Source organism: Scyliorhinus canicula, chromosome 1 (genome assembly GCF_902713615.1).
Source record: "Scyliorhinus canicula chromosome 1, sScyCan1.1, whole genome shotgun sequence".
NCBI classification, from domain to species: Eukaryota; Metazoa; Chordata; class Chondrichthyes; order Carcharhiniformes; family Scyliorhinidae; genus Scyliorhinus; species Scyliorhinus canicula.
Window position 1 is genome coordinate 311,668,525 of NC_052146.1, and position 12,221 is coordinate 311,680,745.

The following is a 12,221-nucleotide window of genomic DNA, read 5'->3' on the forward strand; positions in this document are numbered from 1 at the left end:
GAAGATTCTCTCTCTCTGAACATTCTCTCTCTGAAGATTCTCTCTCTCTGAAGATTCTCTTTCTCTGATGATTCTCTCTCTTTGAAGATACTCTCTCTCTGAAGATGCTCTCTCTCACTGAAGATCTTCTTGCTGTATATAGTCTCCCTGAAGATACTCTCTCTAAACATCCTCTCTGAAGATTCTCTCTCTCTGAAGATTCTCTCGCTCAAGATTTTCTCCCGCTAGAAGATTCTCTCTTAAGGTACTCTCTCTCTGAAGATTATCTCTCTCTGTAGATTCTCTCTCTGTGAAGATTCTCTCTGAAGATTTTCTCTCTCTGAAGATTCTCTCTCTCTGAAGATTCTCTCTGAAGATACTCTCTCCCTGAAGATTGTCTCTCACTCTGATGATTCTCCCTCTAAATATACTCTCTCTGAAGGTTCTTTCTCTGAAGATACTCTCTCTAAATATCCTCTCTGAAGATTCTCTCTCTCTGAAGCTTCTCTCTCTCTGAAGATTCTCTCTCTCTGAACATTCTCTCTCTGAAGATTCTCCCTCTCTGAAGATTCTCTCTCCCTGAAGATTCTCTCTCTCTGAAGATACTCTCTCTCTGAAGATGCTCTCTCTGAAGATTCGCTCTCTCTGAAGATTCTCTCTCTCTCTCTGAAGATTCTCTCTCTCTCTGAAGGTTCTCTCTCTCTGCAGATTCTCTCTCTCTGAAGATTCTCTCTGAAGATTCTCTCTCTGAAGATTCTCTCTCTCTGAAGATTCTCTCTCTCTGAAGGTTCTCTCTCTCTGCAGATTCTCTCTCTCTGAAGATTCTCTCTGAAGATTCTCTCTCTGAAGATTCTCTCTCTCTCTGAAGATTCTCTCTCTGAAGGTTCTCTCTCTCTGCAGATTCTCTCTCTCTGAAGATTCTCTCTGAAGATTCTCTCTCTGAAGATTCTCTCTCTCTGAAGATTCTCTCTGAAGATTCTCTCTCTCTGAAGATTCTCTCTCTGAAAATCCTCTCTTTCTACTAGCCTTCTCAACCTTGCCCCTCGCCTGAGGTGTGGTGACCCTCAGCTTAAATCACCACCAGTCAGCTCTCCCCCTCAAAGGGGAAAGCAGCTGATGGTCATCTGGGACTATGGTAACTCTTTTCCTGGATTTCCATAAGGCATTCAACCAGTTGCCACTCAAAAGGTGACTCGGTAAAATCAGGACTCCTGGATTTGGGGTAATAAAATGGCATGGTTAGAGCATTGGTTCATAAGACCATAAGATTGAATGGGAATAGAGGGATATGGACCCAGGAAGTGTAGTCGATTTTAGTTTAGACAGGCAGCATGGTCGGCACAGGCTTGTAGGGCCGAAGGGCCTGTTCCTGTGCTATACTTTTCTTTGTTCTTTGCTCTTTATATAGGAGCAGAATTAGTCCCCTCGGCCCATCGAGTCTGCTCCACCATTCAATCATGGCTGATATTTTTCTCATCCGCATTCTCCCGTACCAGCCTCCCCGAACAGGCGCCGAAATGTGGCGACTAGGGGCTTTTCACAGTAACTTCATTGAAGACTACTCGTGACAATAAGCGATTTTCATTTCATTTCATTTCCTGCCTTCTCCACATAACCCCCGATCCCCTTATTAATCAAGAACCTATTTATTTCTGTCTTAAAGACACTCAGTGATTTGGGTTCCACAGCCTTCTGCGGCAAAGAGTTCCACAGATTCACCACCCTCTGGCTGAAGAAATTCCTCCTCATCTCAGTTTTAAAGGATCATCCCTTTAGTCTGAGATTGTGTCCTCTGCTTCTAGTTTTTCCTGCAAGTGGAAACATTCTCTCCACATCCACTCTATCCAGGCCTCGCAGTATCCTGTAAGTTTCAATAAGATCCCCCCCTCATCCTTCTAAACTCCGAGTACAGACCCAGAGTCCTCAACCGTTCCTCATACGACAAGTTCTTCATTCCAGGGATCATTCTTGTCAACCTCCTCTGGACCCTTTCCAAAGCCCCAGCACATCCTTCCTTAGATACGGGGCCCAAAACTGCTCACAATACTCCAAATGGGGTCTGAGCAGAGCCTTCTATAGCCTCAGAAGTACATCTCTGGTCTTGCTTCTTTTACCATTTACTTTCAATCTGTGCCCCTCTCATTCTCGATTCTTTAACAAGGAGGAACAGTTTCTCCATGTCTACTCTGCCCAGACCCCTCTAGATCTTGACCGTCTGTATCACATCGCTTTTCAGTCCTAACTTCTCAAATGTGGTGACCAGAACATACACAAAGTGGAAAGTGTGATATAAATGGAGTACTGTGCACAGTTTTGGTCCTGGTATTTGAGGAAAGATGTAGTGGCATTGGAAGTAGTTCAGAGGAAGTTCACTAGATTCCAGAGATGAGGGATTTGCCGTATGAAGAGAGATTGAACAGCTTAGCCTGATACTCTGCAGAGTTTGGAAGAATGAGCAGAGATCAAGGTTTACAAGATGCTGAAAGATAGATAGATAGAGAAATACAGCACAGAACAGGCCCTTCGGCCCACCATGTTGTGCCGAACCTTTGTCCTAGGTTAATCATAGAATTTTGGACACTAAGGGTAATTTATCATGGCCAATCCACCCAACCTGCACATCTTTGGACTGTGGGAGGAAACCGGAGTACCCGGAGGAAAGCCACGCAGACACGGGGAGGATGTGCAGACTCCACACAGACAGTGACCCAAGCCGAAATCGAACCTGGGACTCTGAAGCTGTGAAGCAATTGTGCTATCCACAATGCTACCGTGCTGCCCTTAAGAAGAAGTTAACCTACACTCCATTATTCTACCCTAACCCATGTACCTATCCAATAGCCGCTTGAAGGTCCCTAACGTTTCCGACTCAACTACTTCCACAGGCAGTGCATTCCATGCCCCCACTACTCTCTGGGTAAAGAACCTACCTCTGACATCCCCCCTAGGGTAAAGTCGACGTGGAGCGGATGCTTCCTCTTGTGGGACATTCTAAAATGAGAGGTCATAGTCTTAGGAATAGAGGGAGCAAATTTAAAACAGATTTGAGGAGAAATTACTGGCGGGTATCTCTGGGCGGGATTCTCTGGGTGGGTATCTCTGGGCGGGATTCTCTGGGCGGGATTCTCTGGGCGGGATTCTCTGGGCGGGATTCTCTGGGCGGGTATCTCTGGGCAGGATTCTCTGGGCGGGTATCTCTGGGCGGGTATCTCTGGGCGGGTATCTCTGGGCGGGTATCTCTGGGCGGGATTCTCTGGGTGGGTATCTCTGGGCGGGATTCTCTGGGCGGGATTCTCTGGGCGGGATTCTCTGGGCGGGATTCTCTGGGCGGGTATCTCTGGGCAGGATTCTCTGGGCGGGTATCTCTGGGCGGGTATCTCTGGGCGGGTATCTCTGGGCGGGTATCTCTGGGCGGGATTCTCTGGGCGGGTATCTCTGGGCGGGTATCTCTGGGCGGGTATCTCTGGGCGGGATTCTCTGGGCGGGATTCTCCGGGCGGGTATCTCTGGGCAGGATTCTCCGGGCGGGATTCTCCGGGCGGGATTCTCCGGGCGGGTATCTCTGGGCGGGATTCTCCGGGCGGGTATCTCTGGGCGGGTATCTCTGGGTGGGTATCTCTGGGCGGGTATCTCCGGGCGGGTATCTCTGGGTGGGTATCTCCGGGCGGGTATCTCTGGGCGGGTATCTCTGGGCGGGTATCTCTGGGCGGGTATCTCTGGGCGGGTATCTCTGGGCGGGTATGTCTGGGCGGGTATCTCCGGCCGGGTATCTCCGGGCGGGATTCTCCGGGCGGGTATCTCTGGGCGGGTATCTCTGGGCGGGTATCTCTGGGCGGGATTCTCTGGGCGGGATTATCTGGGCGGGATTCTCTGGGCGGGTATCTCTGGGCGGGTATCTCTGGGGGGGTATCTCTGGGCGGGTATCTCTGGGCGGGTATCTCTGGGCGGGTATCTCTGGGCGGGTATCTCTGGGCGGGTATCTCTGGGCGGGATTCTCTGGGCGGGTATCTCTGGGCGGGTATCTCCGGGCGGGATTCTCTGGGCGGGTATCTCTGGGCGGGATTCTCTGGGCGGGTATCTCTGGGCGGGTATCTCTGGGCGGGTATCTCTGGGTGGGTATCTCTGGGCGGGTATCTCTGGGCGGGTATCTCTGGGCGGGATTCTCTGGGCGGGATTCTCTGGGCGGGTATCTCTGGGCAGGATTCTCTGGGCGGGTATCTCTGGGCGGGTATCTCTGGGCGGGTATCTCTGGGCGGGTATCTCTGGGCGGGTATCTCTGGGCGGGTATCTCTGGGCGGGTATCTCTGGGCGGGTATCTCTGGGCGGGATTCTCTGGGCGGGTATCTCTGGGCGGGTATCTCTGGGCGGGTATCTCTGGGCGGGTATCTCTGGGCGGGTATCTCTGGGCGGGTATCTCTGGGCGGGATTCTCTGGGCGGGTATCTCAGGGCGGGATTCTCTGGGCGGGTATCTCTGGGCGGGTATCTCTAGGCGGGTATCTCTGGGCGGGTATCTCTGGGCGGGATTCTCTGGGCAGGTATCTCTGGGCAGGATTCTCTGGGCGGGATTCTCTGGGCGGGTATCTCTGGGCGGGTATCTCTGGGCGGGTATCTCTGGGCGGGGTTCTCTGGGCGGGTATCTCTGGGCGGGTATCTCTGGGCGGGTATCTCTGGGCGGGTATCTCTGGGCGGGTATCTCTGGGCGGGTATCTCTGGGTGGGTATCTCTGGTCGGGTATCTCTGGGCGGGTATCTCTGGGCGGGTATCTCTGGGCGGGTATCTCTGGGCGGGTATCTCTGGGCGGGTATCTCTGGGTGGGTATCTCTGGTCGGGTATCTCTGGGCGGGTATCTCTGGGCGGGTATCTCTGGGCGGGATTCTCTGGGCGGGTATCTCTGGGCGGGTATCTCTGGGCGGGTATCTCTGGGCGGGTATCTCTGGGCGGGTATCTCTAGGCGGGATTCTCTGGGCGGGTATCTCTGGGCGGGTATCTCTGGGCGGGTATCTCAGGGCGGGTATCTCTGGGCGGGTATCTCTGGGCGGGTATCTCTGGGCGGGTATCTCTGGGCGGGATTCTCTGGGCGGGTATCTCTGGGCGGGTATCTCTGGGCGGGATTCTCTGGGCGGGTATCTCTGGGCGGGTATCTCTGGGCGGGTATCTCTGGGCGGGTATCTCTGGGCGGGTATCTCTGGGCGGGTATCTCTGGGCGGGTATCTCTGGGCGGGATTCTCTGTGCGGGATTCTCTGGGCGGGTATCTCTGGGCGGGTATCTCTGGGCGGGTATCTCTGGGCGGGATTCTCTGGGCGGGTATCTCTGGGCGGGATTCTCTGGGCGGGTATCTCTGGGCGGGTATCTCTGGGCGGGTATCTCTGGGCGGGTATCTCTGGGCGGGTATCTCCGGGCGGGTATCTCTGGGCGGGATTCTCTGGGCGGGATTCTCCGGGCGGGATTCTCTGGGCGGGATTCTCTGGGCGGGTATCTCTGGGCGGGTATCTCCGGGCCGGTATCTCTGGGCGGGTATCTCTGGGCGGGTATCTCTGGGCGGGTATCTCTGGGCGGGTATCTCTGGGCGGGTATCTCTGGGCGGGATTCTCTGGGCGGGATTCTCTGGGCGGGTATCTCTGGGCGGGATTCTCTGGGCGGGTATCTCTGGGCGGGTATCTCTGGGCGGGTATCTCTGGGCAGGATTCTCTGGGCGGGATTCTCTGGGCGGGTATCTCTAGGCGGGTATCTCTTGGCGGGATTCTCTGGGCGGGTATCTCTGGGCGGGATTCTCTGGGCGGGTATCTCTGGGCGGGATTCTCTGGGCGGGATTCTCTGGCGGGTATCTCTAGGCGGGTATCTCTTGGCGGGATTCTCTGGGCGGGATTCTCTGGGCGGGTATCTCTGGGCGGGTATCTCTGGGCGGGTATCTCTGGGCGGGTATCTCTGGGTGGGTATCTCTGGGCGGGATTCTCTGGGCGGGTATTTCTGGGCGGGATTCTCTGGGTGGGTATCTCTGGGCGGGATTCTCTGGGCGGGATTCTCTGGGCGGGTATCTCTGGGTGGGTATCTCTGGGCGGGATTCTCTGGGCGGGTATCTCTGGGCGGGTATCTCTGGGCGGGTATCTCTGGGCGGGTATCTCTGGGTGGGTATCTCTGGGCGGGATTCTCTGGGCGGGTATTTCTGGGCGGGATTCTCTGGGTGGGTATCTCTGGGCGGGATTCTCTGGGCGGGATTCTCTGGGCGGGTATCTCTGGGCGGGTATCTCTGGGCGGGATTCTCTGGGCGGGTATCTCTGGGCGGGTATCTCTGGGCGGGTATCTCTGGGCGGGATTCTCTGGGCGGGTATCTCTGGGCGGGATTCTCTGGGCGGGTATCTCTGGGCGGGTATCTCTTTGCGGGTATCTCCGGGCGGGATTCCCTGGGCGGGATTCTCTGGGCGGGTATCTCTGGGCGGGATTCTCTGGGCGGGTATCTCTGGGCGGGTATCTCTGGGCGGGATTCTCTGATCCTGAGGCTAAGCGTTGACGCCGTCGTAAACGCCGTCACATTTTACGACGGCATCAAAGGCCCCCAGGATCAGCGATCCTGCGCCTCACAGGGGGCCGGGGGGCCAGGGGGCCAGGGGGCCAGCACGGCACAGGGGGCCAGCACGGCACAGGGGGCCAGGGGGCCAGCACGGCACAGGGGGCCAGGGGGCCAGCACGGCACAGGGGGCCAGCACGGCACTGGGGGCCAGCACGGCACAGGGGGCCAGCACCGCACAGGGGGCCAGCACGGCACAGGGGGCCAGGGGGCCAGGGGGCCAGGGGGCCAGCACGGCACAGGGGGCCAGCACGGCACAGGGGGCCAGCACGGCACAGGGGGCCAGGGGGCCAGCACGGCACAGGGGGGCAGCACGGCACAGGGGGGCAGCACGGCACAGGGGGCCAGGGGGCCAGCACGGCACAGGGGGCCAGCACGGCACAGGGGGGCAGCACGGCACGGCACAGGGGGCCAGCACGGCACAGGGGGCCAGCACGGCACTGGGGGCCAGCACGGCACAGGGGGCCAGCACCGCACAGGGGGCCAGCACGGCACAGGGGGCCAGGGGGCCAGGGGGCCAGGGGGCCAGCACGGCACAGGGGGCCAGCACGGCACAGGGGGCCAGCACGGCACAGGGGGCCAGGGGGCCAGCACGGCACAGGGGGGCAGCACGGCACGGCACAGGGGGCCAGCACGGCACAGGGGGCCAGGGGGCCAGCACGGCACAGGGGGCCAGCACGGCACTGGGGGCCAGCACGGCACAGGGGGCCAGCACCGCACAGGGGGCCAGCACGGCACAGGGGGCCAGGGGGCCAGGGGGCCAGGGGGCCAGCACGGCACAGGGGGCCAGCACGGCACAGGGGGCCAGCACGGCACAGGGGGCCAGGGGGCCAGCACGGCACAGGGGGGCAGCACGGCACAGGGGGGCAGCACGGCACAGGGGGCCAGGGGGCCAGCACGGCACAGGGGGCCAGCACGGCACAGGGGGGCAGCACGGCACGGCACAGGGGGCCAGCACGGCACAGGGGGCCAGCACGGCACTGGGGGCCAGCACGGCACAGGGGGCCAGCACCGCACAGGGGGCCAGGGGGCCAGCACGGCGCACGGGGCCAGCACGGCACAGGGGCAACTCATGCAGCTCCAGCTGCGTATACCGGCGTCAAACGGGCGTCATGGGTACACGCATGTGCGCTACAACGGGCACAAATTTGTGCATGCGTGTTATGACCAGCGCGAATTCGCGCAGGTTGCCTGGTTGCCTCCTCCGCGCCGGCCCTGATGCAACGTGGCGGTGAGCTACAGGGGCCTGGCACAGAGTAAAATAGGCCCCCACCAGGGAAGCCGGCCCACCTGTCGGTGGGCCCCGATCACTGGCCAGGCCACGGTCAGATCCCTCCTCCCCCCCTCCTTCCCCCCACCAGGCCGCCCCCTGCAGGATGAGCACCGAGGTCCCGGCGGGTAGGGCCACACGTCAATGGCGTCGGCGAGACTCGGCCTATCCGTGCGCGGAGACTCACCGGCGGGGGGCTGCATGGACACCGGAGAATCACCGGCGGGGGGGGCTGCATGGACACCGGAGAATCGCCGGCGGGGGGGCTGCATGGACACCGGAGAATCGCCGGCGGGGGGGCTGCATGGACACCGGAGAATCGCCGGCGGGGGGGCTGCATGGACACCGGAGAATCGGCGAACCGGCGTCGGAGCAGCATTGCGCGAATCGTACTCCCCACCCCGCGATTCTCCAACCCGCCCTGAGGTCAGAGAATCTTGCCATCATACCTCACACTCATTTCAAATTGAACCTGCTAATTATACCCACATTCCGCAGGTTTGTTAATATTGTCTTTTAATTTGTCACACTCCTCCTCCTCCTTGTTGACTATTCCCCCCTCCAATTTGGTATCATCCGTAAATTTAAAAATGAATGTAAAATGTGAAGAGTTTTGGTCCGAACATTGATCCTTGTCGGACCCCACTTCTTATCAGCTACCATTGTGAGAAACATTCCCATTCCTTTCCTTCCTGTACTGCTCTTAGCTACTTCTCCATTCTGCTATTGGCCTGTGACTGCAAGTTTGACTTTATTAATTCAATTTTTATGCAGTACCTCTTTGGCCATCGAGATGTGTTACATCTTCATTTGGGGAGATCGAAAACAGCATAAATCATCTTTGAAAAATAAAACCTCAGCAAGAAGGACCCGTCCGTCGGGGTGGCGCAGTGGGTTAGCCCTGCTGCCTCACGGCGCCGAGGTCCCAGGTTCGATCCCGGCTCTGGGTCACTGTCCGTGTGGAGTTTGCACATTCTCCCCGTGTTTGTGTGGGTTTCACCCCCACAACCCAAAGATGTGCAGGTTAGGTGGGTTGGCCACACTAAACTGCCCCTTAATTGGAAAGAAAAAAATTGGGTACTCTAAATTTATGTTTAAAAAATTAAGAAGGACTCGGGGAGTTAAGGATCGTATTAGATTCAAGAAGAGGCTTACAATATTGGAAAGATCAGTAACCGAGTCTGTAATTTGGGAGTATTTTAGAAACCAGGGAAGGGTCATTTAAAAAAGAGGGTAAAAAATAAAAATGTAGAATGTGAGAGGAAACTAGCCAGAGATACAAATACAGGTTGTAAGCGTTTGGAAAGTAGATGCTCCTTTGAAACAGAGACAGGAGAAATGATCACGGGGAGTGAGACATTGAACAAATATCTTCTGCCTGTTATGGACCAGGGTTTATTTTTTATAACAGTACAGCACAGAACAGGCCCTTCGGCCCTCGATGTTGTGCCGAGCAATGATCACCCTACTCAAACCCACGTATCCACCCTATACCCGTAACCAGACTCCACACAGACAGTGACCCAGCCGGGAATCGAACCTGGGACCCTGGAGCTGTGAAGCATTTATGCTAACCACCATGCTACCGTGCTGCCCGTAGAGAACCCCAAAGTGTATCATGGAGATCACCTGACCCACAACTTTAATAGATTGTGGTATGGGGAGCACACGGCCCACTCTACAGGTGTGGTACAGCAGAAATGGAAAAGTATTTTTTAAAGCAAAGCAATGTTTATTCTATGAACTCAAGTTAACCTTTTTAAAACATACAGTGAACATCTTAGCAACCATTAATTCAAATACAACCCCCAAAGAATACAACACTAAGTAATGCTTAAGTTGTCCTTTTAACATCCATAAGACTTGAAAAACCTTTAAAACAGAAGCACATCAGGTTAAAGTCACGACTGAGAGCAGTTATTAGTTTTAAATCACCAAAGGATCGATTTACAGTCTTTAGATTAGAGAGAGAGACTCTAATACACCTTCTGGCTGTGACTGCAGCTATCCAGCTCTGAAAATGAAACTAAAACACACCCTGCAGCAAACAGCCTAAAACAAAAGTGAAAAGCTGACAGACAGCCCAGCTCCAACCACACCCTGACATCACTGATAAACACCCATTTCTTAAAGGTACATTTCTTAAACACTCATTTCTTAAAGGTACTCTCACATGACACGTCACAGTTCCATCCCAGCAATGGACAATACAATTTCTGGGCGAAAAAGTGAGGAAATTGATATCAGCAGAAAAAAAGCATTGGAGAAACATAAGGACCTCAATTCAGACAGATTCCCGGGATCTGACAGTCTCCGTCCTCGGATTCTAACAGGGAATGCTGCAGAGATAATGGACGTGCTTGCTATGATTTTTCCAACTTTCTTAAGATTCAGAGAGGGTCCCATCCGATTGGAAGTTGCCAAATTTTACACCGCTTTTCAAGAAAGGAGGTGTAGAGAATACAGGGAACTATAGGCCTGTGAGCCTAACATCCATCATCAAGAAAGTACTGCCACCTATTTTTAAGCCTTAGCAATTCACTTTGTAACACATCGTGTGATTAGAGTAGGTCAATGTGGTTTTCCTTAATAAAAAAAGTGCTGTTTTACAAATTATTATTGTTTGAGGATATTGGTAGTAAGGTAGATAAAGGGAGACGGTTTAGCTCAGTGGGCTGGACAGCTGGTTTGTGATGCAGAGCGAGGCCAGCAGCGTGGGTTCAATTCCCGTACAGGCTGAGGTTATTTATGAAGGCTCCGCCCTCTCAACCCTGCCCCTCGCCTGAGGTGTGGGTGACCCTCAGGTTTAATCACCACCAGTCAGCTCCCCCCCTCAAAGGGGAAGCAGCCGATGGTCATCTGGGACTATGGTAACTATATTCCTGGATTTCCATAAGGTATTCAACAAGGTGCCACACAAAAGGTGACGCAGTAAAATAAGGCCTCATGGAGTGGGGGTAATAAAATGGCATGGTTCGAGCATTGGTTCATAAGATCATAAGATATAGAAGCAGAATTAGGCCACTCGGCCCATCGGGTCTGCTCCTCCATTCAATCATGGCTGATGGGTCACTGTCTCTGCGGAATCTGCACATCCTCCCCGTGTGTGCGTGGGTTTCCTCCGGGTGCTCCGGTTTCCTCCCACAGTCCAAAGATGTGCAGGTTCGGTGGATTGGCCATGATAAATTGCCCTTAGTGTCCCTTAGTGTTGGGTGGGGTTATGGGGATAGGGTGGAGGTGTTAACCTTGGGTAGGGTGCTATTTCCAGGAGCCGGTGCAGACTCGATGGGCCGAATGGCCTCCTTCTGCACTGTAAATTCTATGATCTATGATATTTTTCTTATCCCCATTCTCCTGCCTTCTCCCCATAACCCCTGATCCCCTTATTGATCAAGAACCCATCTACCTCTGTCTTAAAGACACTCAGTGATTTGGCCTCCACAGCCTTCTGCGGCAAAGAGTTCCACAGATTCACCACCCTCTGGCTGAAGAATAAACAAAGCCTTTTCAAGTCTGCAGTTGGTGAAGGGTGGAGAGCCTCAAGGCTCAGTGCTGGGGACTCCGCTGTTCACAATCTGTATCAATGACTCAGAGCAAGAGGCAGGGAGGGGGTCATGTATCAAAGTTTGCTGGTGATACAAGGCCAGGTGGGAGGGTAAGCTGTGGGGAGGACAGAGAGAGGCTGCAAAGAGACATAAGCAGGTTAATGAATGGGCAACAAGATAACTATAACATGGGGAAATGTGAAGCTCGTCGCTTTGGTCCAAAGAATTGAAAAGCGGAATAGTTTTTGACATGTGAGAAACTTGTAAGTTTTGATGTTCAAAGTAACTTGTACAAAGAAAGTTAGCACGCAGGTGCAGCAAGCCATCAGGAATTCAAATGGCATGTTGGTCTTTGCCGAAGTACAAGAATAAAGACATCTTGCTCCCGTTATACAGGTGTTGGTCAGACTACGTCTGCAATACTGAGTGCAATTTTGGTCTCCACATTTAAGAAAATGTATATTTGTATTGGAGGGGGTACAGTGAAGGTTTACTGCATTGGTTACGAGGATGAGGGGGTTGCCCTGTGATAAGAGGCAGTGTCATTTGGGTCTGGTTTCTCTGGGGTTTAGGAAAATGAGAGACAATCTCACTGAAACACACTTTTCAGAAGGGCCTTGACCACGGTGGACACGGAGAGATTGTTCCCGTGATCGGGGAATCTGAAACACGGGGGCACAAAGAAAAAAGAAGAAAGAAACGTACAGCACAGGAACAGGGCCTTCGGCCCTCCAAGCCAGCGCCGACCATGCTACCTGTCTAAACTATAATCTTCTACACTTCCGGGGTCCATATCCCATCCCAGAGTAGACTGGGACTGCACTCGTTGGAATTTAGAAGGATGAGGGGGGATCTTATAGA

At 54.5% G+C, this 12,221-nt stretch overlaps 1 protein-coding gene across 1 annotated transcript in view; it reads right to left on the minus strand.

The window, feature by feature from the left end:
- The window catches only part of LOC119965864 (scaffold attachment factor B2-like), a gene marked incomplete at its 3' end in the record, with an annotated part of 13,135 nt that extends 4,860 nt beyond the window's left edge, over positions 1 to 8,275 (minus strand). The window contains exon 1 of the mRNA XM_038796842.1: positions 8,265 to 8,275. Coding sequence (XP_038652770.1) covers positions 8,265 to 8,275 — 11 coding nt within the window. The remainder of the gene's footprint in view (positions 1 to 8,264) is intronic.
- Positions 8,276 to 12,221: the final 3,946 nt, after the last annotated feature.